At 32.3% G+C, this 24,413-nt stretch overlaps 2 protein-coding genes, 1 non-coding gene and 1 pseudogene across 6 annotated transcripts; 2 read left to right on the top strand and 2 right to left on the bottom strand.

The window, feature by feature from the left end:
- Nucleotides 1-1,027: 1,027 nt before the first annotated feature.
- LOC112327003 (uncharacterized) lies at nucleotides 1,028-1,992 on the top strand (annotated as a pseudogene).
- A 396-nt stretch (nucleotides 1,993-2,388) lies between these two features.
- TRNAN-GUU (transfer RNA asparagine (anticodon GUU)) lies at nucleotides 2,389-2,462 on the bottom strand. Its single transcript has one exon. It is a non-coding gene; the product is annotated as a tRNA-Asn (tRNA).
- Nucleotides 2,463-3,278: 816 nt separating this feature from the next.
- LOC7465529 (vacuolar-processing enzyme) lies at nucleotides 3,279-7,442 on the top strand. 4 transcript variants are annotated; one of them, XR_008058685.1, is made up of 11 exons: nucleotides 3,279-3,819; nucleotides 4,071-4,235; nucleotides 5,101-5,257; nucleotides 5,457-5,542; nucleotides 5,645-5,844; nucleotides 6,017-6,065; nucleotides 6,162-6,371; nucleotides 6,458-6,664; nucleotides 6,760-7,013; nucleotides 7,102-7,131; nucleotides 7,278-7,442. XR_008058685.1 is itself a non-coding variant. In XM_052451033.1 (10 exons), exons 1-9 carry the CDS (start codon nucleotides 3,589-3,591, stop codon nucleotides 6,940-6,942), a joined length of 1,488 nt encoding a protein of 495 aa, XP_052306993.1. In that variant the 5' UTR covers nucleotides 3,279-3,588; the 3' UTR covers nucleotides 6,943-6,987; nucleotides 7,223-7,442. The 4 variants fall into 4 exon arrangements, 2 of the variants coding, with proteins under 2 accessions (XP_052306993.1, XP_002304429.4); XR_008058686.1 differs by having other exon boundaries at nucleotides 7,102-7,147; XM_052451033.1 differs by lacking the exon at nucleotides 7,102-7,131 and having other exon boundaries at nucleotides 6,760-6,987; nucleotides 7,223-7,442.
- Nucleotides 7,443-10,296: 2,854 nt separating this feature from the next.
- On the bottom strand, nucleotides 10,297-11,117 carry LOC7479218 (auxin-responsive protein SAUR36). Its single transcript, XM_002303486.3, has one exon. The coding sequence runs from the start codon at nucleotides 10,945-10,947 to the stop codon at nucleotides 10,417-10,419; it is 531 nt and encodes a 176-aa protein (XP_002303522.2). The 5' UTR covers nucleotides 10,948-11,117; the 3' UTR covers nucleotides 10,297-10,416.
- Between the last annotated feature and the right edge of the window lie 13,296 nt (nucleotides 11,118-24,413).

Raw genomic sequence — 24,413 nt, 5'->3', positions numbered from 1 at the left:
AACTCAATATTAAAGGATGAAATCAAAAATAAAAATTAAATAGACAAAAAATAACAACTTAAGTCAACTTAAGCTAACTTGTTATACTTACAGCCAAATTCATGAGATTGAGATAATTTCATAAAAAAATAAAAATAATTATGAAACTCCATTTCCAACCGATCCAATTTTTAAGGTTGAAATCAAAAGAGAAAATAAATCCATGAGATCAAGATAACTCCATAAAAAAATTAAAAAAAATTATGAAGCTCAAATCTCAATCAACCTAATATTGAAAGATAAAATTAAAAAAAACTAAAAAAAAAATAAGTTGGTAAATGATAAAATTAAAAAAAAAACCATATATATATATATATTCCTTTAAATATCAAGACGTTAATATCCATTTTAGCATGTACGTTGACTTTTTAAGACTAGTTAATATGTTACCGTATCAAGAACTTACCATAACTTTTAGCATTAATTTACATGTTTAGACAAAACATCTCATAATCCAAAATAAACTTATTATACATAGTTTATATAAACAAGATAATAAAATATATCTATTGTGATGGCACTAAAAAATATACAATAATCAAATATCAACCAACGTATTAATATAACTACAATATTACATCAGTTAACATATAACTAAGTTCTTTTTTTTTTATTAACGTGAATGTTCGGGTCAGCTTGCGCGCATCTCAACAAATTCCACAGACCCTGAAGTTAACAACCATGTAAGCCTCCAGTGGTCCTGAGAAGTTAATGACCATGTAAGCCTCCAGTAGTCTTGAATTTGTGAGATTCAAACTGATAATTTTTAGGGAAGTTCTCTTTTTTTTATTACATATGGATGAATACAATCTTTTATCTCATTTACTTACCATAATTTTATTTTTTACCCCAATTTCCAACATATTATCATTGGTCGCCGATCACCCGTGTAAATCAATTGATACCACTAAATCTTATTGATATCATTAATCTTCCAAACCATGAATAATTAATCAAATTTAAGAAATGTCGATACCAATAAGTTACAATGCAACTCATTGGTATCATTAGTCTCCCAAATCAGAAACAACTAATAAATTTTAAGAAAGACTTATATAAATATAACCTATTGGTATCATGAATCTTTTAAACTAGAAGCGACTAATCAAATTTTAAAAATACCGGTATCAATGTAACTCATTGATATTATTAGTCTTTCAAACTAGAAATGACTAATCAAATTAGTTTAAGAAATATTAATACAATTTATTGAAATCTTTATTTTCTCAAAACAAGGAATGAATAATCAAGTTTAAAAAAATGTTCCATATAATTATATTTTTAATCTTCCACACTTGAAATGACTATTTAAATTTACTTTTAACCTCTTTATATCATCATCTTAATATCAAAGTCAATGAACCCTACTGACATCATTAGCGTATATTTCTTTTCAAATGAATGCCGATAAAATTAGCAAGGGCTGGCTGAAACGGCCTGTTGAAGCTCGGATTAATGACTCGAGGAGAGGAGAGAGGTTACTGACATCCCAGAAACAATAGAAGAGTTGGAAAAATATGCTGAGGACACTAACAACCCTTTTGTATATGACTTTTCGAGCTGGTGGTATCAGGTCCACTGCAGCTGATCATGCAGCATCACATGTAGGCAAGGCAAGTGGCCTTCTTTTGCTACTGAGGTCGCAACCGCCACTTTTGTTATATACCAACTGAAGTGGCAGCCAAACATGGGTTGCTGGTTAAGGAGGGAGGTCGATCTGAAATCCGCTTGGATCCTCGTGAGAGTTTATGTAATGCTGTATTTGGTTTGGAATCAGTAGCTAATGTCCATTTGCAGAAGTCTCGTTCATTAGCTGGAACAGTCCCAAGTGAGGCTCGTTCAGTGCTTCTTCCAGCTGTTTTTGATCCTAGGTTGGTTCGAGGAGTTCTGGGTATTTCTCCTTTATGGTACCAGTTGAAATTAAAGTGGTCTTCATGGAGAGGGAAATACTAAAAAAACGTTCATCATCTTCATCCTTCGAATCAAAATTCATGTTTTTGCACTTGGGGCTCGCAGATCCCCATGAACGTGGTATGCGGACATGGGCAGGATAGTGATTCATCTTCCTTGTATAAAGTTGGATCGTAGTTTCAATTTTCTTTCATAATACATGGTTGGTCCCTAATTCTTTTCGAACTACAGCTAGTGATTTTCAATTTTCTTTCATAAGACATGGTTGGTCTCTGATTCTTTTCGAACTAGAGTCAGTGAAAATGCTCATTTGCACCTTGACTCCTTGGAGATTGATTGTTTTGGCTTATCTAACTTCAGTGATTAAAATTCAAGTGGGGAGGTATTCCATGGGAAATCTATTCCACCTACCAAGAAAGGTTGTCGAGTGAAAAAAAACGCTAGAGGAAGGGGTCGAACCTCCGACCTTATGGTTAACAGCCATACGCTCTAACCAACTGAGCTACTCCAGCTAGTTGAAAGTTTCGCATAAATTTAGAAATCTATAGTAGTTAATATATACAAGGGGTCTATAAGGGAATAATGAGTTTGCATCTCAATCGAGTCAGGCTGATTGAGAGCAGTCGACACCTTATTCCATACGCATCATCTTGCTAATTTTAAAGAGTTTACAGTTACAAATCCAAAAACATTCCAGTTAATTTGGAGAAATGCTAGGTAGAAGTAAGAATAAATTAATTAATATTGAGCTGTCAGAAAAGGAAAAAAAAAACTAATTTTGGGATTGAATGGCTGGAGTAAAAAATAGAGGGTCTGATGTTGTTTAATTAAGTGACTAAATTAAGAGCACATACCCCCTGCTACCCGTCCAAGTCCAAACTGAGTTGCTAAAATGGGAGGTCGGTGCATCATAGGTTTCAGACATTCTCAAACAACATATGGCAAAAGTCTGTCATCCACTTACTTTTGTTCAATATATATTTGAGTTTTTTATATAAGAAAAAAAATTAGTTTTCCATTAAATTCAGATTGTCTACGTTAAAGCTTAAAGGGAATTCATGAAAACTTAGTTCTTATATATCGTGTAATGTTAAATGCTTGAATTGTATGATCGAAGGAGCTGTGACCAGGAAAAGACAGAGAATACATCTGCCGAGGTTGCTATTTTGGGAATAAAATTAAGACATCCTAACATTTTTTCTGGGTTGAAAAAAATCTGCTCTAACTTTCAACGTAACATGAGGCAGTAACCTAGTTTTAGCTGTCTTTCAAAACTATTTGAGGACAAAATCAACAAAGCCCCTGCTCTAAGAATCGAAACGAGAAAACCCTTCTCCTTTAAAGTTTAAACAATTAATTAACACAGCTCCAAAACACGAAAACAACACAGCACAGCCCACTTGCATATAAACCTTAGCATTTTGGGACCCCCTGCAGGTCTTTCATCATTGCCCTAACGTGTCAGCCCCTTACTTTGCATGGCATCTCGAATTCTCTCTTTATAAACACCTTCACCGATTCTCTGCAAACCACCTAGCTCTTCCTAATTTTCTCTCCAGGTTCTGTTTTTCCTTGACCAGTTATTGTTTTTTACCATTGCTGCTAGTTTGATCATTTCCAGGAAAGGTCAACTCTCCGATGGAGACCCATAAGCCCTATTTTCTGTCCGCTATTTTCGTACTTGTGATGCTGTCTTTTCTACATGAACAAAGTAGCCAGGCCGCTCGGTTAAACCCGGTTGAAGCGGGAATTCTTATGCCAACAGAGAAAGATGGACCGGAAGTTGATGATGATGATGGTAAGGAAATTGGCACGAGATGGGCAGTTCTTGTGGCCGGTTCAAATGGTTATGGAAATTACAGGCATCAGGTGAAACTCGCTAATATTAACTAGCTAGCTAGCTAGCCCCCTCTTTTTTATTCCTCTTTTAGAGACCAGGTGGCTTATTTATCGTCTTCGACTTGATTAATTAGTTAACTAATACGCTTGATATACTACTCATTAGTATTGCAGAGTATGGAATTTTCTTTTCTAATGTTGGATGAGAAATTAATCTTGTGTATGCTATTGATTAAATCATTGATGATTTGATTGTGGATATGCATGTGAAATATACACAGGCGGATGTCTGCCATGCGTATCAACTACTAAGAAAAGGTGGGATAAAGGAAGAGAACATAGTAGTGTTTATGTATGATGATATAGCTAAGCATGAGTTCAACCCAAGACCTGGAGTTATCATCAACCATCCTCAAGGAGATGATGTTTATGCCGGTGTGCCTAAGGTAATTACTCCACATGTACTCCTATTTTCTTATTAAATTATAATATAAATTGATTTTTTTATTGTTTTAATGTTTTGGTTTCAAAAATACAAAGAAATATTATTATTTTTATGGGTTTTTAATTGAAAAGTATTTTTACAGAAAAAACACTCATGTCTGCCATGTTGAAGGTTTTGGTTGGCATATTCCATCCCAAGTTCGTCATTGATTGTTGCATCTTGCCTTTATTGGCTTCTATCACTACGTGTCATCTTTATTTTAGTTGCAGACAACCTTGGTCCGTCCAAGGTGCGTTCTTAGTAAGATCTATATTTCAACCTTATTGGTCTATCCTAGATATTCAAAACTACCGACAGCATTTTATAAATATTTATTAAAAATGAAAGGGACGGCCATTTTCATATTGATTTATAGCATATTAAACTATGAATTAGTAAAGTGGACTTGTCCTCAAAATATCTCTTCTTCTGCACATAGTTGCAAATTGCATTAATGTTTATTTTAACTGCTGCTATTCTATCCGATAGAGCATCCGATCATTCTTTTTTTTTTTTCTCAGTTGGCAACAAGTTAATTATGAAATATTAACAGGTAATATGTGCAGCAATAGATCACTAAACAACACGGTTTTCTGAAGGAACAGAAAAATGTAATCAAAGGATTACGGATAACCTGTCAAGTGATTTAAGTCATTTTTTGCGCACCACATCATATTTTATTGGTCACTTGATTGGATTTGGACTAAAGGTTTATGGCCGAATTTGAGATGATTATTTATTGTACTAATTTAATTATAAGCCATAATTTGGCTTTTAATGGTGAAAGTTTCACGGAAGCTGATGAAATACATGGTTTATCGTGGTAGGATTACACCGGCGTACAGGTCACCACTGAGAATCTGTATGCAGTACTTCTTGGTAACAAGAGTGCTGTCAAAGGTGGAAGTGGCAAGGTTGTGGATAGCATGCCCAATGACAGGATCTTCTTGTACTATTCTGATCACGGAGGTCCTGGAGTTCTTGGTAAGTGTTTTCAGATTTTTTGATCATGTGGTTCTGGTTCATTTCTTAGGCCTAAATATATCAGTTGCTATCCCATCCATAACAAAAGCACCCTTTCCCTCCAAATTTGTTCCCTGTTTTTTAATCAAGGTTTTGGAAAAAATGCCACACAGTTTTGGGAGAAAATTGAAGCTCACTGACTTGTACCATGTGAATATAGGGATGCCAACTATGCCTTTTCTATATGCAATGGATTTCATTGAGGTTTTAAAGAAGAAACATGCATCTGGGAGTTACAAAGAAATGGTAAAGAGACCATTGATTTTTTCCTCACAATTCAGTAATTCTGTATACTGCCATGGCAATTGACAAACATTTGATTGCTGACAAGCTTTTGTGTGTACACAGGTCATGTATATAGAAGCTTGTGAGAGTGGGAGCATCTTCGAAGGGATCATGCCCAAGGACATAAACATTTACGTGACAACAGCATCAAATGCGGAAGAGAATAGCTGGGGAACTTATTGTCCTGGGATGGAGCCAGCTCCACCTCCAGAGTATTTCACTTGCTTAGGGGACTTGTACAGTGTTTCTTGGATGGAAGATAGGTGTGTACTATAATGGCTGCTTGCTATCCTTATCATTTACTACGCAAACCAATCTCAGTTCATTCTTCTTCGATAGTAGTTCACAAATATTGATGAAGGTCCCTTTCTGAGGAAAGCTAGAATTTGTTAGTTTTAATTTTTTATTTTTTATCAACTCTCTCCTTTCCTGCAGTGGAAAACACAATCTCAGAAGAGAAACAATAGAGCAACAATATCATTCGGTAATGCCGACAATTATCATTAAATGAGGATTTCTACTCTCAGCTTAATATAAATTGGCGCTGGTGTAATGCAAGATTTGTTTTTTGTTTACGCAGGTGAAGGAGAGGACTTCCAATTACAATACGTTCACTTCCGGATCCCATGTGATGCAATATGGGAACAAAAGCATCAAAGGAGAGAAGCTTTATTTGTACCAAGGTTTCAATCCTGCTAGTGTAAACTTCCCTCCAAACAATGTCCACATTGGTGGGCGTATGGATGTTGTTAACCAGAGAGACGCAGAGCTTGTTTTCCTCTGGCAAATGGTAAGTGCAGATCTGGGAAGGAAGCAGTACTTTTGGGACTTATTTATCTTTCCTGCTGCGCTATAATTTTGTTTTGTGCCCTCCAGTACAAAAGATCCGAGGATGGTTCAGAAAAGAAGACACAAATCCTCAATCAGATTAAAGAGACTATGAGGCATAGAACTCAGTTGGACAGCAGCATGGAATTGATTGGAACACTATTATTTGGACATAAAAAAGGTTCCGCCATACTTAAATCTGTTAGGGAACCCGGTTCTCCCCTAGTAGATGACTGGACATGCTTAAAATCGATGGTAGCATACAAATGCTTGTTCAAGTCTTTTCCTTGCTGCGCATTCACTGTTATTAATTACTAACAACGTACTAAACTTTGAATTGAAAATTCCAGGTTCGACGGTTTGAAACACACTGTGGATCATTGACGCAGTATGGCATGAAACACATGCGAGCATTTGCTAACATTTGCAATGGTGGTGTCTCTCAAGCCTCCATGGAGGAAGCTTGTATCGCGGCATGTAGCGGCCACGAATTCGGGGACTTGCGTCCTTCAGACCAAGGTTACAGTGCTTGAAGTACTGTAGAAGGAGCTCGAGCATGTTAGATTAAATATGTTACTGCGCATAGCACTTGAGGTCCCTAGCGGTGGTTTCCTTTCTCTGCAATTGGATTCGAACTTTTTTGTGCATGTCTGTCACTCTCGCGGTGCCTTACATATTCACTGGATTTGCAGGATGTTCAGTAGACCGTGGGATTAGTCGTGGTGCGTGCAAACTGGGGTATACATAAATAAATAAATAAAATATATATATATATATATATATATATATATATATATATATATATATGTTACTACGCATAATGTTAGATGCTTTAATTATCTCTCTGTGGTCGCATTTCCATGCGCAGGTGTTCTAAGTTGGTAGTATTTGTTACTACAGGTCATACAAATTTCCAACTCATCTACGTATGTGGCTGGTGTGCCTTGTTTCCCATAAAACTGTACTCGAGATCTGTATCCGGACTCGTCTTTGAGATTATTTTTCTAAGCCATATACACTCCGTTAGTTGTAAGTTGTTAGTGTTACGAGAGGAATTGTTAGTTAATTTATAATTTAATCATTTGAAGCATAAACAAGTTTGATTCCCAATTCTATTATTTGTTTGGTGACCTCTCCCGGCAACGGTAGATATTTAGGCAAAAGCACCTCTCACTAATAATATTCATCAATAACATTCATGACCAACTATGACATGATTACATTAATCAAATGACTAGCAACACTAATTTTTTCATCAATAATTTCATAGATCTAGAAGCATGTATAAATACACTGCAATTTTTTTTAGGAAAAAAAAATCAACTAAAGACCATGAAAAATCACTTTAAAAATTTAATTTTTTTAATTTTAATTATTTTTATATTTTTGAATTTGTTTTAACGTGCTGATATAAAAATAAATTTTTTAAAAAAAAAAAAATTATATTAATATATTTCTAAAATAAAAACATTTTAAAAAACCTCACGTACTCCCTTTTAATGTCAAACCTATCAACCCAAATTTTTCTTTTTCACGACTTTTTGTCACTCACCTGGAAGAGTCGCCAGCCGGTGTAACTTAAGCAGCTCAGATGCACGCATTTTGAAAATCGGTATTCTTACAAAACTATGATTAAGTAAAAAAGAAAAAAAAAGAAAAGGAAAACAGAGAAGCAGTGTTGATAAATATCACGAAAGTACCATTTGGTAGAGTATTCACGAATAGAAACAAGAACACGTCTCATGATAATTTCATCAACTTTCTCTTGATTAAGTGTCAGAAATTTAGAGTTTGATAGATATTTTCCACGGCTTGCTTTGTATTAACTCTTTGGGTACTTTATGACATGAGATCTTTAAATTAAGTGTCAGAAAATTTAGAGTTTGATATTTTACACAGCTTCTTTAGTTAAATCTTTCGTTAATTTGAAATTGAAGAAAAATTAGCTACATTATTGGCACAACGACCTTTTTCTTTATTTTTATGTATGCTTTATTTATTTATTTATTTGAAAATAAAACAGTATCTCTGGACCGAGACAAGAAGATTCATAAAAATATAAATTCATATATCTAGTTTTGTCGGTAATTAAGATGGGGTTGCTAGGCTAACCTTAATTTTGTGGCTTTAACTTTGAAAAAAAGACGGGAGAGGAATAAGTAGCGGAAATTCAGACCTGTATATATATATATATATATGATGGAAGTAAATAGAATTTAGGAAATTATGACTCAGAGGAAAATAACATTTTTTTAGCAATATTTTACTTATGGCAATAAATAAAGAGTAAAATCAATTGATTTAGTAATGTGAAAATACTGTCTTTAATATATTTATTAGTCTTATATAGAAACAATAACTCTATGATACAACTAAACTCTCTTATAAACTTATAATAAAATAAAATAAAATAAAAAGACAAAGTAACAATACTAGAAATTTGGTGAAAACAAATGGAAACACTGACATAATTTTTTCATCGATAGATTGCGGTGAAATTTACCGACAGATTTTTCTATCGTTATATCAATCGATAAACACCAACAAAAAAATTTCGTTGGTATATACTGAGGGAATTGCAGTGAGAGAAGAAAGAATAAAAAAAACTAGAAAGTATGATGATGTGTAACTTTTACCGACAACTTTACCGATGGAATTAACCCAACAGTAAAAATCTTCCGTGAATATACCGACAGAAATAATATCTTGGTATATACCTACGGAATTACGAACGATATTATAGTGGGATTCAAAAGGTAAAACATACGGTGACGTGATACTTTTTACAAATAAAATGACTGATTGAATGAGTAAGAAATATTTTACCTAAATGGAACATGGTAAAAGAGAACTTCATTGTTGTTATTTTTCAGCTCTTTTTTTATGGGAGGAGAGAGAGAAGTCACTGGATTCTCGTGATGAGAGAAAAAGATTTTTTTTAGCGACGATTTCGACCACTAAACAAGTTAAAACTGGTGTCAATGGGTTCCACTAAGTGAGGGGAGTCATATGATGGTTGTTTTAAACCTGTTGTCTTCCCCTTTAAATAAGAAAAAAATAACAAGCCCAAGTGCACTGGTCTGGGCTTCAAGGCCCACGTGTCTAGGCTTTTTCTTTATTGATATTTCTTTTTTTTTCTTTCAATTAATACTTCTTGATGTCTTTTTTTAAACATTTTTTAAGTTTGCTTTTTAATTTATACATCTCCTACGTAATTTCCTTGGATTATTTGGTTTTTTTTAATAATGATTATTTTTTAATTATATTAGGTCTTTAATGTTTTATTATGTTAATATGAATTATTGTAATTTTTTATAATATTTTATATAGATTATATTTATTTTTAAAAATTAAAAAATGTATATTTTTTATGAATTTTTAATGTGTTCAACCTTACAAATTATTGTTTTTCTTTTATTTTATTCAATAAATTTTATGTATTTGTCGATTTCTATTACAAATTGATTTTAATAAATAAATTCAGTAAACACAGCCGAGTAAATGGCCCGTGTTGTGCTTATAAATATCTTGATCTATATTTGTCTCTTAATTTTTTTAGTTTTGTTTTTGTTTATTGTCAAAAAAAATTTATCGAGTTATTCTGACCTCATGATTTATGATACATGATAGACACGTAATCTAGACATATCTTATGTCTAGGTTATGGATTTCATGTTTTAACCCAACTTTATCTAGAACAATATTTTTTTTCATTTATTTTTTTATGATCGCTGGCTATTTTTTTTTATCTTAATATCAAATTAATTAAAATTTAATGTAATTATTAAATTTCTCATTTTTTTTTTAAATATAATCTTCTCCCAAGTTTTTTTTTCTAGTTAAAAAAATTTGATCAGCCCGCTTGCGTGCGGAGCACAAATCTAGTATATCATTAAAAGCAATCATTTCACTTCTTCTATTAATAAAAACTATTGGAATCGAATTTTCCCAAATGGAAAATAAAAATATTTGTGGTACAAATTCAATCCCCACCAATGACACGAATATTACCAATACTTATGGTGCCTTCTCTGTAAACTGTAACCTCTACTTTTATGGCAATGATTCCATGCGGCAATCCTCACCTTTACCTTCTCAAACTCCGAATACCCACACGGTATCGTGATCCCACCCGAATGATTATACCCGTATACCCGCTCTGTTCCCTTTAATAGCTCTCCAAAGAGTGGGTGATTGAAGTAAATGACAGGCACCAATTCCCTCTTCGTATCTCCATCTGGTTGTCCCACGTACACGGCCATGTGTCCTTTAGGTACCTCCATCGGTTTCGCATGGCCCAATCTGATGTAACCCGGATCCGAATGCGGAAAACAGAGAGTCTTAGCTCCACGCTGCAGACGTCGAGCCATGCCCAGGATTTTGGAAATGGAGTTGAAGGACCTTCTAGGGAGGTCCATGGAACTCAAACGGGCAGGTTTTCTTCTGGGTCGGGCTATCCATTTGAAGAATCTCGCTAGTTTCTTGCGTCCAATCCTGAAACCTCTAAGCCTTTTCATGGCGGTCAAAGTGAAAATCATGAAATCTGAAGAGACGGGCGACCTTAAAATGAAGTTTTAAGAAAAGGGTCTTTGGTGTTTCAGTTACACACGTCCGGCTACAGAAAAAAACTGGACTTCAAGATCTTCTGTTTTTGGTGTTCGGAGAATCAAGTTGTCGACAGGCAGGCTTGGCCTATGGTGTACATATATAGTGTGTGTAAACGTGCGCGCGTGCGTATTACGTTGTGAGAAGGCAGATGTGGTCGGTACGCGGTTGCAAAGTGCAGACTTTGAAGTGGGACATTGAGGGCTTGTGGTCTCTGATAAAAGAAGTCAACAAAATTAACAAATAGGTGGAAGTGATTATAGGGGGTCGGGGTCAGCTAAATGAACGTTCCGATGTTTTCCTGGCTTCAGGGTGTCCCGGGAGGACAGACTGAGTTTTGGCTTGGTTGATTAGTTAATTTGATTAATTACGTTGTTAAAAATCAATTAATTGTATAATAAATTATGAACAAGTGTATCTATAGAGAAACAACTCACAAGCTTATCTCTTGGGCATGGAATGGATTGCCGAGGTCCTCTGGGAGATTTGCGTGTGCCATTAAAACTTGAAGGGTCAACACTTTGTACGGTTGTGTTACGGAAATTGGGGATTTGATCACAACCACTCACTCATGAAAGCCGGTTGCAATTGCAAGACCGTTCAAAAGTCAAAAAAATACTCTTTGAAATTGAAAACTGTCAAATAAAAAAAAATCAAACCCTTTAATTTCATCTTGGTAAATATGTTTTTTCCTTTTTCTTTTTTTTTTTTTTAAAAAAACAAAGGTTAGAATTCAAAACCTCATGAAAAGGAAGAGAGATAAGATGTCACTTTTCTCTTATGCTTAAATCCTATTTATTTTTGCATTTTAAAATTGATTTTAAAAAATTTTAATTTTTTAAAATAATATTTTTGGGTATTTTTAAATTTTTTTGATGGATTGATGTGAAAAATAATTTTTAAAAAATAAAAAATATTATTTTAATATATTTTCAAGTTAAAAAATAACAACTACCACAATTTCAAATACTCTCTTGAAGATCTTAGCAAAAGAATTTCCCGTATTGCTCCTTTTTTTTTTCTTCTAAAAATCTCTCCTTTCTTCTCTTTCACTATCTTTATATACTTCTTAAAATTCCTACTCTATATTTTCTTTTTATTCTTTATTCTTTCTTGTCCTATCATTTTAAGTTGCTTGGGGAAAAGGTTAATAAAATTCATGTTAGTCCCTCACCCCCTCCTCGATTATCATTATACTCATTAAATTTTTGTTTGTTTGATTTTCTTTTTTTTTTAATTTCTTTAGAAAAATTGTAAATACAAAATCAATAAGAAAAGGAGTAAAAAATTATAAAATGGCTGGAAATTGATTGAATTGTGTTGAAGATATATTTTTAAGAATTTCATATATTTTTTCATTATTATTTTTGAAAATATATTCAAAACGGGGTGAAAACCAGTTACGACAATCTATATCATATCCATGCTATATATTCCGGTAAGGTGACTATTGAAAAACAATTCATTCATTTGAATTGATTTAAATTGGTATCTATTGAATTCAAGTTAAATCGTCATCATGGCCTCTGTTTTACCCTCTTCTAGCTGTTGATTGAATTGGTTTTTCTTTTCCTCCGTTTTTTTTTTTTTTTAATTTTATTGTTATGTACGAGGCTGGAGCCTAAAAAAACAAGTCCATAAGGGCAACAACAGATCTAATTACATGCTCCATCCTCTCCTTCGCCACAAACATCTTTCCACAAGTCGTACTTCGTAAAATCAGGAGGCACAAAAAAGAAACAGGTTTATACACACACACACACACACACACATGTACCAAGAGTTGCTGCACAACAGTTTGCTTCAATATCTACAAGAGTAATATTCACAGACCAATCGCTGTTAAGCATATGAACTGTGTACTTCAAAAGAGAATTATTAGCACCAATGCCTTCTAATGGCTTGGCACTAATAAGTTGCTAGGCAGTAGTGGAACCAACTTCCAGATGAAGAGCTAGCCCTGACTCCGTGATCTCAAGCCATTTGAAGACCAGATTGGAGTTGTTTTAGTAGGCCTTAATGGCAGAGTTTTACAGCCTAATTTAACTAGCGAAAATGAACTCTCCTTCCAAACAAAAGAGCATGCTCCACAGGAACAATGTATTTCTTTTTTGATAGACAATGGCCCTTACTTGCATCTAACATGTCGGGAGTTAATTAGTGTTCGATTAGTGCATCTAATACCTGATTAAAACATGGAATTGCAAATTAACAACTGGCCAGATTTTATGAGACAAGCAAACAGAATCTGAACTCCTGTCCTTCCGTTGCTCCCGGAACTTAAGCTCCGTTGAGACTAAACATAGTATACATGTCTACTTGTGTATTTATCTACTTGCAAAGAAACTACCACCGTGTATCATCCATTGTTAATTAACAAAACCTTACAATAAATGCTCGCATAAACTACCAATATCTATCACAGCGAGAATCTAGTAGTGTTAATCTTGATTAACATTACATAAGATAAAATTAATAGACTTTGCAATCTGGACAGTATATATATCTATCCGATTACTGTCTATAATTTATTTGTTAAGAAAATATATATTTATATTGTAATTAGATTTTGTCTTGCTATCAAGCCACGGAGACAGTGTATTCAGTTGCGTCTGTTGGAAAGACTCCGAGCTAGGGTACACGAACAACAGGATTCTATCATGTTCTGTGTAATGTTGTCCTGACATCGGTTAATAGAACATGGCTTAATCAATCTCGCACGGGACAAGATTCATGCCTTGCTCCTTGTTTTGTTTTAATAATGAATTAGCGTTTTCTTTCATAAGCAATTCGTGTATCAATAATTCTTCTTTAATTGGATTCTAAATTATTTATCTTCACCAAACCTAACCTAAACTAATTAATACGTTTATAATTTTTATTTTTATTTTTATGGGATAGCCTCTCTCTGAAAATTAAATCTTGGATAACAACAACCTAGTTGTGCTATAACATGCCAAAAGGGTTTTTACCGTTGTTTGTTAAGCGGCTGGTAAGCCCCAATAAATTGAACACCTCAAAGTTCAAGGCTCAAGAGACTCTTTGGGGGTAGTGGTGCAACCAGAGTTGCCTTATATGCAGTTAAGTTTGCATCACTTCATAATTTGCCAAGCCCATTAAGTGCCAGTTAGGTGCTAAGTGGTGAATGAGCTTTCAGGTTCATCGATAAAGTTCCTGAAAGCCCATTTGAAAAGGCTATGTATGTAGGGTGGGTAGCAATCAAAATTCAAAGGGCCTCCTTTAAAATAGAGCAGGGTTCCCTATTCATGCCCCTTCTGTAGAATTTACTCATGGGATTGATTAAAGATTCAACCTTTTAGTAGTCATGTGTCGGCATATTTTGGCCGAATGATACTTGTAACACATAAGCTATGTTTGATTGGGTAATGCCATACTTTTGTTCGAGGAATTTGGATTATGTACTCATACTTGGCTTGTTCGTTCTCATTAGTATCACCAACTATAACATGATTGTGAGAACCACTCCAATAACTCTTCTAACTCACCTAACAACATGGTATCATATGTATTTTTTGGTGGAGATGAAATTAAGCTGTCATTGAGAGGTGGTGATCCATGTTTTCTCCAATCCGTTTTTGATTGCTAAAAAGCAAAACATGCCATGCCATGCCGAACTTCTCCCTCTAATCACTACAAGATAGAAGCTTTATTTGATTCTACTTCATAGATCTAAAAAAGATGCTAAAATTGTTTAAAGTTGATTTTACAAATACAAAAATTACAGTTGATACTAGGTTGTGATTTTCATCCTTCGAGACGTTAGGGTATTTAGCTAGGTTGTGATTAGTGACTAGCAGGGGGAAGAAGAACGACTGAACAAGCTCCACGTCTCCTTTTGGGTTCAGGTGTGAACACAAGCATGAAGCACAAAGCCTTATAAAAGGATTCTGTACTGGTGACCTTATCTAGAGAAGCCCCACAACCACAACCACAACACAACCCTACGATGATTGCTTCTTCTTCAACTGTAACTGCTTTGAGGGACAGCACAAATCCTTCTTCTTTATACATGGTGCACCTGATTCTCTAGAAAGAACAGTTCACATTGGCCTCGTAAAAGGTTGTTGCCTGTAAACCATAAACGAGTGCCCATATCCAAGGGCTTGGAGGAAAAGCAACAGACATGGCAGCCTGGATTATTGGCGAGAGAGAGAAATTGTGCTTTCAAACTGCACGTATCTGCTTTGCAGTTGGACCGCCTAAATGAGCACATCGTTTCATTAAATAATTACACATAAATATAGAGAGGTTCTTGGGTTTAGTTTTCTCCGCATTTTCAAAGTTTTGTCTTAAACCAAAAGAACTCTAGACTTATCTTGATCATTATGGATACTATACATAACCCTCGAACTGCAGGGATATATGTGCCATCTAGAAACCCAAGAATAGCAAAATGATCCTTCTAAGGGCCTACAGTACCATTAGAACAGATCGATGCATATTAGAGCTGTTTTATTTTGTTGATCATCTATTCCATTGGAACAGTGGATCATATGCTATCATGAAAACACATCTTAATTAGTTGACTCCTGTGTTTCACTTCTGTCCTACTCCACCAACACCAATATATTCTCACAGCTGATCTTCCCCTGCATCATATTGTTGAGACTTCATTTTTCGAACTAGTCGCAATGCATCAAGTTATTGGGCCAAAAATATATTAGTACATAGTCCTATAGTTCATGGCTCAGGGCGTGTGAAAATTTAATTATGGTAGAATCTCTCAAAACTTGGAGACAAAATCTTTTAAGATCAATCAACTAATTGAATGGATGTATGCCAGTGGAAAAAGAATTTTGTCCAGTTTCGCTATTTTGTCTTGGTATCATAAACTTTACACTGTGCAATATGAATGTTTGGAAAATAAAAATGTAATATGAGACATAATGCTGGCCGCAAACTAATGATCAAAAGCCTATCATAATCAACGTCCTAGTTTTTATGATCTCACCAACGCATATATTCATTGCATTTTCAGATTATACTAGATATGTTGGCATGTTTCTTATGCTAAAACCAAGCTGGTCCCTTTATTTCACTCAGGTTTGTGGTTAGTTCTACATTCCATGAATCTCTAACTCAGATTTAAACCATCACATAGGCCCCCCCCCCCAAAGACAAGACTGTAAGCTTTTCTTGAATCTCTTGACATCTCCTTTCTGCTCCAAATGGTGCTTGATCATTACTGTGAAATTTGTCTGGATGAAAATGAATATGATGGTAATCCTTCCAAATTCCACTATCTTACCCTTTAATTTGTTCTCATTTCTTAACCTTATTATTAGTACCATAATTGGAATTATTATTCTGAAGGGGACATATAAACCAAAATATAATCATGATCTGATCTGCTGCTATGTTGACATAATTGTTTATTTCATTTTGCTCAATTCCTGACATGGCAATCGACAACCAAAAAGAGCCACAACCATTGAAAATGACATCGAAATTGTAATTATTAGCCATCACACCTTGAGCAACCAACAGTGAAATGATGCTGCTCCTCCTGTGTGCATGAGTTTCTGTGCAGGAACAGTAGACCTTTGAAGTCAACAGTCAACTAAATAAAGGTATTGTTATATATTATATTTCACACTTATCATTATTTTTTTTGTTATGATCATAATTAGAGAGGTGGGGTTTGCTTTAGCTAACTCTTAACTAAAATATGCTATGCTATGAACGCGTCCCTTGATTATATTCTGAAAACAGACTAAATTAGCAATAAAAGTTATAACAATTAGATCTGAAAATCAAGTTTGTAGACGGTGGTACATTGGGTTGTTTAATTTGGGATCAAAATGGAAGAGGAAGAAAGTGGAAGGAAAGAAAACAAGGGAGGAAAAAAAAAATACATGAAGGGAAAGCAATTTCACTTTGTTTGAGAAAGGTGAAAATAGAAAGAAAGAAAGGAGAAAAACTGATCTCTCATGGGGAGCACTTTGAAGAATAAAATTACTATATTATACATGTGCATTTAGCTTAAAATTAATAAAAATAGCTTTTATTATGGATAAAAGTGTAAGTTCTTCATTCAGATAGATTATAAAATAGAAAATGCAGGCCCATATAATATATTTTTTTAATTTCCGTTGTACTCTCTGCTTTCTTTCTGATCTTCCAAACAAGTGAAATTTTCTTAAAATGGGTGTTTTTTTCTCTTCACGCTTTCTCTTCTTAATTAACATAGTGTAAAACAGTAAAGTATATATAGTACGATAGGTAGTTTCAGCCAAGCTTTGTACAATCAACTTCTAATCTAATAATATTTTACATGTTTTTTTTTTTAATTTCCTGTTGAATTTAAGATTTTTATTTGTTCCATATGCATTTCGACGATTAATGATCTTTGAAATTTACAATAGCAATAGCACTCAGAATCTTCAAATTCCTACTCCATTCCTTTTAAGGTTTAATTTTGAGATTTTCAAATGGAAATCCAAATCTTATCCATTAAGATATCTCTCTAGGAATCAAATTAATTTCAAATTGTTTATGATGATTCAATATTTTTTTGTTAAGATTTTTATAGATAAAAAAAATCTTAAAAAATAAGAATCTAACAAACATACCAGACCCAAAGCACTTGAACTTGACTATTAGCCAAGCCCTAAGTAGCATGAGTCTGACAAACATGCTAGACTCAAAACATTTAACAATTACCAAGTTCTAAGGCTATATGCTTGATCCTATATGATCCCTTAAAATAATAATATTGAAAGCATGATAAACCGTTATGCCTCTCCATTTAGAATAATAATTCATATTGATTTAATGATTTATCTATATCAATAGGTATATACAAGGTCTCTTAATGGACCTACTATACTTACTATCTCATTAATGATATGTAAGAGATATTTATCTCTCTTTAATGTTGCTGAAAGCAGAGAACTTTCAAGTCCTTCACTTCTCTGAAAATGATAAGGTTCAGAACATTAACCAACTTAAAACTCAAGAATAAAAACATATATGTTTCTTGAATTTAAAATTCTTTTAAGTCATTTATTGTATTTCCCATAAATATATTGTCTTTATTATCGGATGGTCTTTAAGTCCTCCTAATTTAGTTTTTCAATACTTGTTTTACATGTTTTAAGGAGAATGCTAAACAAAATGCTAAAATACAATCTCTTACCAAAATGTTATTCCTATATATCTTGAAAAAATAACAAAACCTTACAATTCATTGCAATAGTTTTTTTTCACTACTTTTTTTTCTTTGATTTTTTTAAATCTATGTTTTTTTTTGTTTTTTTATGAGATTATTCTGGTCTCATAACTTCGTACATGTCATGGGTTTGGCGAGTTCACCTGAGTTGATTCAAGTCATTTTTTTTTAAAAAAAATGTCATCATTTAATATTGGATTGTTAAAATAGTTGTGTATCAAATACATTAAAATACAATTGGCTTTTCTGAATAATTTTTTACTCTTGAAATGCACATAAGCACAAAAAATACATATTTACACTATTTAAAAAGTTATATTACTAATTTGGCTATTCTAAATGTTAGAGAATAATATAAATAATTAATATCTTGAGGCCTCAACTAACAGCTTAAATTATTGGGTTGAGATGGTTCTTTGACATAGTATCAGAGCCTTGATGACCAAGCGGTCACGAGTTCGAATCTCATCATCCCTATTTATTTGATAAAAATTAAGCACAAGGTAAAATGAGCATGTGCAAGTTTCAAGCCCAAAGAGCTTTCACTTGAGAGGGTGTATTGGAGAATAATATAAATCATATCTTGGGGCTTCACCTAATAGTTTAAGCTTTTAGGTTGAGATGATTCTTTGACACTAAATACTATCTTTGCTCTAAGACGCGACTGAAACAGAACATATAAGATCTCTTTTTGTGTATGTGGCTGTGTTTTTCATCTTCTGCTGTGATTGATTAAGACCTTGTTTGTTTTTGTGTTTCAAAAGTGTTTTTTATTTTTAATTAATTTTTTTTATTTTTTTATTTCAAATTTTTTTTTGTATTTTCAGATCATTTTAATATACTAAAAATATTATTTTAATATATTTCTGAACAAAAATTACTTTAAAAAACAACCATACTATATTTTCAAAAAGCCTCTCACACTCTCTTGTTACCTCAAACTCCACCAAACAACTAACACGAGTACAAGAAGCAAGATCTTCAATGTGAGCGTGTGTTTTCCCTTTTCCACGTTGTGTTTATGTATGTTTGACTTGTGTGCTGCATCAAGACCTCAAATTAAGACCAAACACCACCAACAACAACAAGAAGAAGACAAGACAAGACAAGACAAGAAAAGAAAAGAAAAGAATCTTTGTATCTGACCATGAAATTCAGGTGGCACATAAAAGGAGGGACGTGTTAGGAGTTAGGACAGTGAGTTTAGCGAGTCTTGGCAACTAACAAATGTATACCCTCACGTGCTTAAATTTGTGTTAGGCCTTTTTTTTCCCCCTCTCAATTTCAATGCAATCATCATGATTTAGAGACCGTTGATAAATAACTAATGTGATCCCCATGAATCCTTGTCTGCCGCGTGGCTATGCGCATGTACTCTTATCCTAAAAACTAACAGAGACAGTCTGTCGTTTTTGGCTCGCCCTTCAACAACTTTTGGCCAGGTGGTTCGTGTTTAATTGCTGCTTATTTAACTATGTAGATAAAGATTATCGTGCAGCTTGTAATTGCTAGAACATTTTTATTTTATTTTTTTAATTAAGAAGAGGTTTACGACTTGTTCAAGATTTATCTCTTCATATTTCTTGTTTTTTATTGATTTCCTTCTAGCTTTCGTGCACTCTATTAGAAGTATAATTTTCTTCTAGGGAGAAATTTTCTTTCTTCATTACGTTTGGAACGGTTTTGAGATTCCCGGTTAATTAAAAAATGTATTTTTTATATATATATTTACAATTAATATCTAATAAAAAATAATATTAAATACATATAAATATTGAGTTTTACAATAAATCCCATACATAGACGTTAAATATAAATAGTAAAAATAAAAATCCAACAACAAATCTATTTTAAAAAATCAATTATTTTAAAAATATAGTAGACAAACGGTCTAAAACAATATATAAATATCTAGTTCCATCATTTTTGCTTATTGAAGGAAAAAACTCCCTCTATAACCATCCCTAAGTTTTGTCGGGTACCCATTAAGGATGAAGGTTAAAGAAAAAATTACAAGACATATAAATATTATACTTTAAAATTATATATTGTTAAAAATCAAAATGCAAAACCAGGAGCATACGTTTGAACCTAAGTGTTCGTGGATCTAATAAGATATTAAACTCAACATTCTTAAATTTAAAATCAGTCTAGATCTGAATATATTTGAAATTCAAAATCTTTATAAGCCCCCTACTATGTCACAAGACTACTTTATAATTCTTAACATAAAATGTTAAGAATTTAGGTTAATCATTTCTCTACACTCTTAGGCATACAAAATTTTTTTAAAAATTTGTTTTGTTCCAATCATCATTAATGTTGATTAAGGGCTATTCTTACGAACATTAATGTTGCATACATAATAATATATAAAATCTCCTATGAATCATCTATATTCTTATCAGCATTAATGTCAATGTAAGAGTTATTTCCATTAACATCAATGTTGTATAAGAAATGTTTCTTTTCATCTATGTTTTCAAGAGAAAATGACTCTCTACCCCTTAAGCAAAATAAAAAATTTATGTGGCTATAAATATTCTTTAAAGCATCCAGGTAAAATGTTTACACATTTTCTATTATCTAAAAGTATTCATATTCTTATAGCATTTATCATATATAAATAAGAACAAATTTTTTTATTCTTGAATTAAAAGTTCATTTTTTTATTTATTGCAAAAAATCACTGATTTTATTATCGAAAAATTTTTAATTCTCATAAAAAAAAATTAGTTTGCAGATGTTAGGTTTTTATCGTCAATAATCAATTTTTTAAAACTTTAAAGAAGGAAGTATGGAAGTGAACACGTGAACATTTATTATCCAAACACTTAAGATTCTAATCCTGAATATAAGTACTTAATAAAATAATCATATATTTAATGACAAAAATCAAATATCATTCAATTTAAATTTTACATAGAGCTCAAACCTTGCTATTCTTGTCCTCCATTTTTATGATATAGAAAGATTGACATTTCTTTATTATAAACCTATACAAAAAACAAAATCATAACCACGCAACAGATCATATATATATATATAGTAACTCGACGATGCGTATGATTTAATAATCTTGGATTTATACAACGAAGATCCGGTTCATAAAATTAGAGCGTGTGTGTGTAGCGAGAGAGAGAGAGAGAGAGAGAGAGAGATTTAATAGAGAATGTGATACATAGGAGGATATTTTGGAGCAATCAAAATCAATTAAGTATCGGCCGTTTGTAAATAGACAATTAGAAGAAAACATTCATCAATTTTTGGTTATATAGAATAGAAGAGAACTTATTACAACCGTTGGATATCAGTTGTTTCGATCCCTCTAAATCTAGTTCTACGACTATTTAATTATATAATATGATTGGTATAATATTAATGGTGAACAATCCTTAGAAAGATTGAGAAATTGAAGCCAAAAATCCCAGAGGATAAAGATGGATCGATTATATTACATTATATATCAAGAAAGCCTTCTTCATACTATAAAAATAAAATTTAAATATATCGGTCTCAAACGTCTGCTCTACTTGTGCTGATATTGCCCAAGCTTTACTCCATACCATTCTAGGTGCGTACGCACAGCACATTCTCGGGAAAGACTTGGTCCGAACGTAAAATTCTAAACCACCATTATAAAATAAAATAAAGAAAAAATTTAAATATATTAAGGTTTTTGCATAGTTTATATGCATATATTAATTGCAATATTTTTTTATGAATAAAAATTATCCAATTTTTTCTATTGCCATTTCTTTTTTTATCTTCGAGTACATTAACAGTAACCACATAGTGACAAGAAAATATAATTTCTCAATTAGCTCGTTATCCTGTCTATTTAAAAATATAGTTATAATTATTTTTTAAAATGTTTTTTATTCAGAAATGTATTAAAATAATATATATTTTTATTTTTAAAAATTATTTTTTACATCAACACATCAAAATAATTTAAAAATATAAAAAATAATAATTTAAAACAAAAAAAATAAAATAATTTTTAAATTTTTAAAATATAAAAACAAACGATAACCTTCTTTCATGTGTCATGGGAGTACTGAGGGCAGGGAGAGGGGACATTAGAACTTCTCTAGATTTAACTGGGCACTTGTTCATCCATGGTTGATCGTGGGGAACCAAAACAATGATGGGTCCGTTTCAGCAATTATTACAACTAAGATGCCCCACTATTAGGTGTGTTTATTCAGCTGACCACCCTCCACTACCACCTAGGCTTTTGCTAATCTCATCCTTAATCAACATTAATTCATTTATCTTCCCAAAACAATGGTGAGGTTATTGATTAATGCTAATATATAACTCAAAAAAATTTAGCATTCTTAGTAAATAACATTCAATTAAAAAAAAAACTAATTCTCCCATGAATGTTCATGTACAACAAGACTCAATGTTAAAAAGGAAACAAAACTAGTTTTTCTAGAAAAATATTTTACAACAAAACTTATATTATTATCCATTACAATAGTATAATGGTAAAATTGCATCTTAACCATTAAACTTTTTAATTAAACATGGGGCAAGATGGTCTTTTTACCATGATATTTTTACAAATTATATAGAGTTACATTGATAATTTTATCTTTTTTATACAGTAAAATCAATAATTTAACCATAGAATAAAATAATATAATGCTTATTACTGAGGAATATTTTTGTTTTTTTCACTTTTTTTAGAATAGTATAACTATTTTGATGCTCTAAAAGACAAAACTAACATAATTCTCACCTAAGAGCTTTTTTTATCATTTTATATTGGTATTATTATAAATTCTAAAGGTACTCAATGATATTGTTATAAATTATATTTAATAAGTATAATTTTTTAAATTTTTTTTGTTGAGTGCATAGCATGCACCAGCATATGAATAAGCCTCGCATCTTAGAGCCACACATGTGGAGTTGTTCGACCACCAAACATTGTCTTCCAGGGTGACATTTGAAAGGTCTCTCGATGTAACGGGACAATGTGTGCCCCTAACACGCATCATGTTTGGTGTCAATGAGTGTTTCTTTTTTTCCTTTCTCTCTCTCACCACCATAAATTCTGCCCCAGCCCCTTTAAAAAATTAGACCTGCCCCTGCAATTTGTTTTCCTTTCATATTTGGTCTTTGTTCTTTTAATTATTATTTTTTAAAATTTTGATTAAGCTATGAAATTACAAATATTTTTTAATTTCACCCCTTTTTATTTTTAATCTTTCAGATTTGATTTCCATTCTTTTGATTACTATTATTTATTTTTAAAGCTATAAAATTACAACTGTTTCACAATTTCACCCCCTTTCATTTTTTTATCTTACAAATTAGGTTTTTATTCTTTCAATTGCTATTTATTTTGTTTGGGATTATTTTTTGTTTTACAATTTCATCCTCTATAGGTTTTTTTTTTTCAAATTTGATCCCCGTTATTTTTATTGCTTTTAATTGATTTTTTTTCACGATTTCATCATTCAAAATTAAATTGTTGGAAATTAAGCTTTTTTATTAAACTTGATTTAAGAATTTCACGGGTTGCAAGTTTTAGAAATTAGACCGAGTTTAGACGGTTTGCTCAAGTTAGCTTGTTTTTTTTTCCTTTTTAAAATCTAATGTTTTTTTTAGTCTATTTTTTTTAGAGTTTTGCTTTATTATTTTTTATGGTTTGCTTTCTATGAAATCAGTTGTGTTTGTGACTAGAGCCACATGTTTTAAAGGTTATTATGAGTTGACTTTTATTTTTTTTGTTTTTTTTAAATTAATTTATTTCAACTTTATCTTTCAACATTTAATTTATTTAAAATTGGTATTCTTAAGTTAGAGTCACAATTTTTTTTTTTTTGGTTGTCTTTTTTTTAATATATTTTACCTTTTATTATTAAGTTTCATAATTTAAGTTGGCTTAAATAGTTTTTTTATACCTTTTCTGCATTGTTTTATTTTTATAACTCGGATCTTAATATTTTTTTTAATAATTTTTTAGGTGAAAAATTTTCTTGCCGGGCCCGCAGTAAAAGGGGCCACAATCCAGTGAAAAGCATGCTCTCAGTCCTGCCATTAATACATGACATCCGTTTGATGGCGACACGACCATTGTAAAAATTGGTTGTGCTCACTGCTCAGCAGTGTAGTTACGGGCATCTCATATATACAGCATATTCTCAAATTTACACTAAATTCTCAACAAAGAGGGTGTTATCAAAGCAA

The sequence above is a fragment of the Populus trichocarpa genome, chromosome 3, assembly GCF_000002775.5.
Source record: "Populus trichocarpa isolate Nisqually-1 chromosome 3, P.trichocarpa_v4.1, whole genome shotgun sequence".
In the NCBI taxonomy this organism is placed as follows: Eukaryota; Viridiplantae; Streptophyta; class Magnoliopsida; order Malpighiales; family Salicaceae; genus Populus; species Populus trichocarpa.
This window is presented reverse-complemented; position numbering and strand designations above follow the sequence as displayed.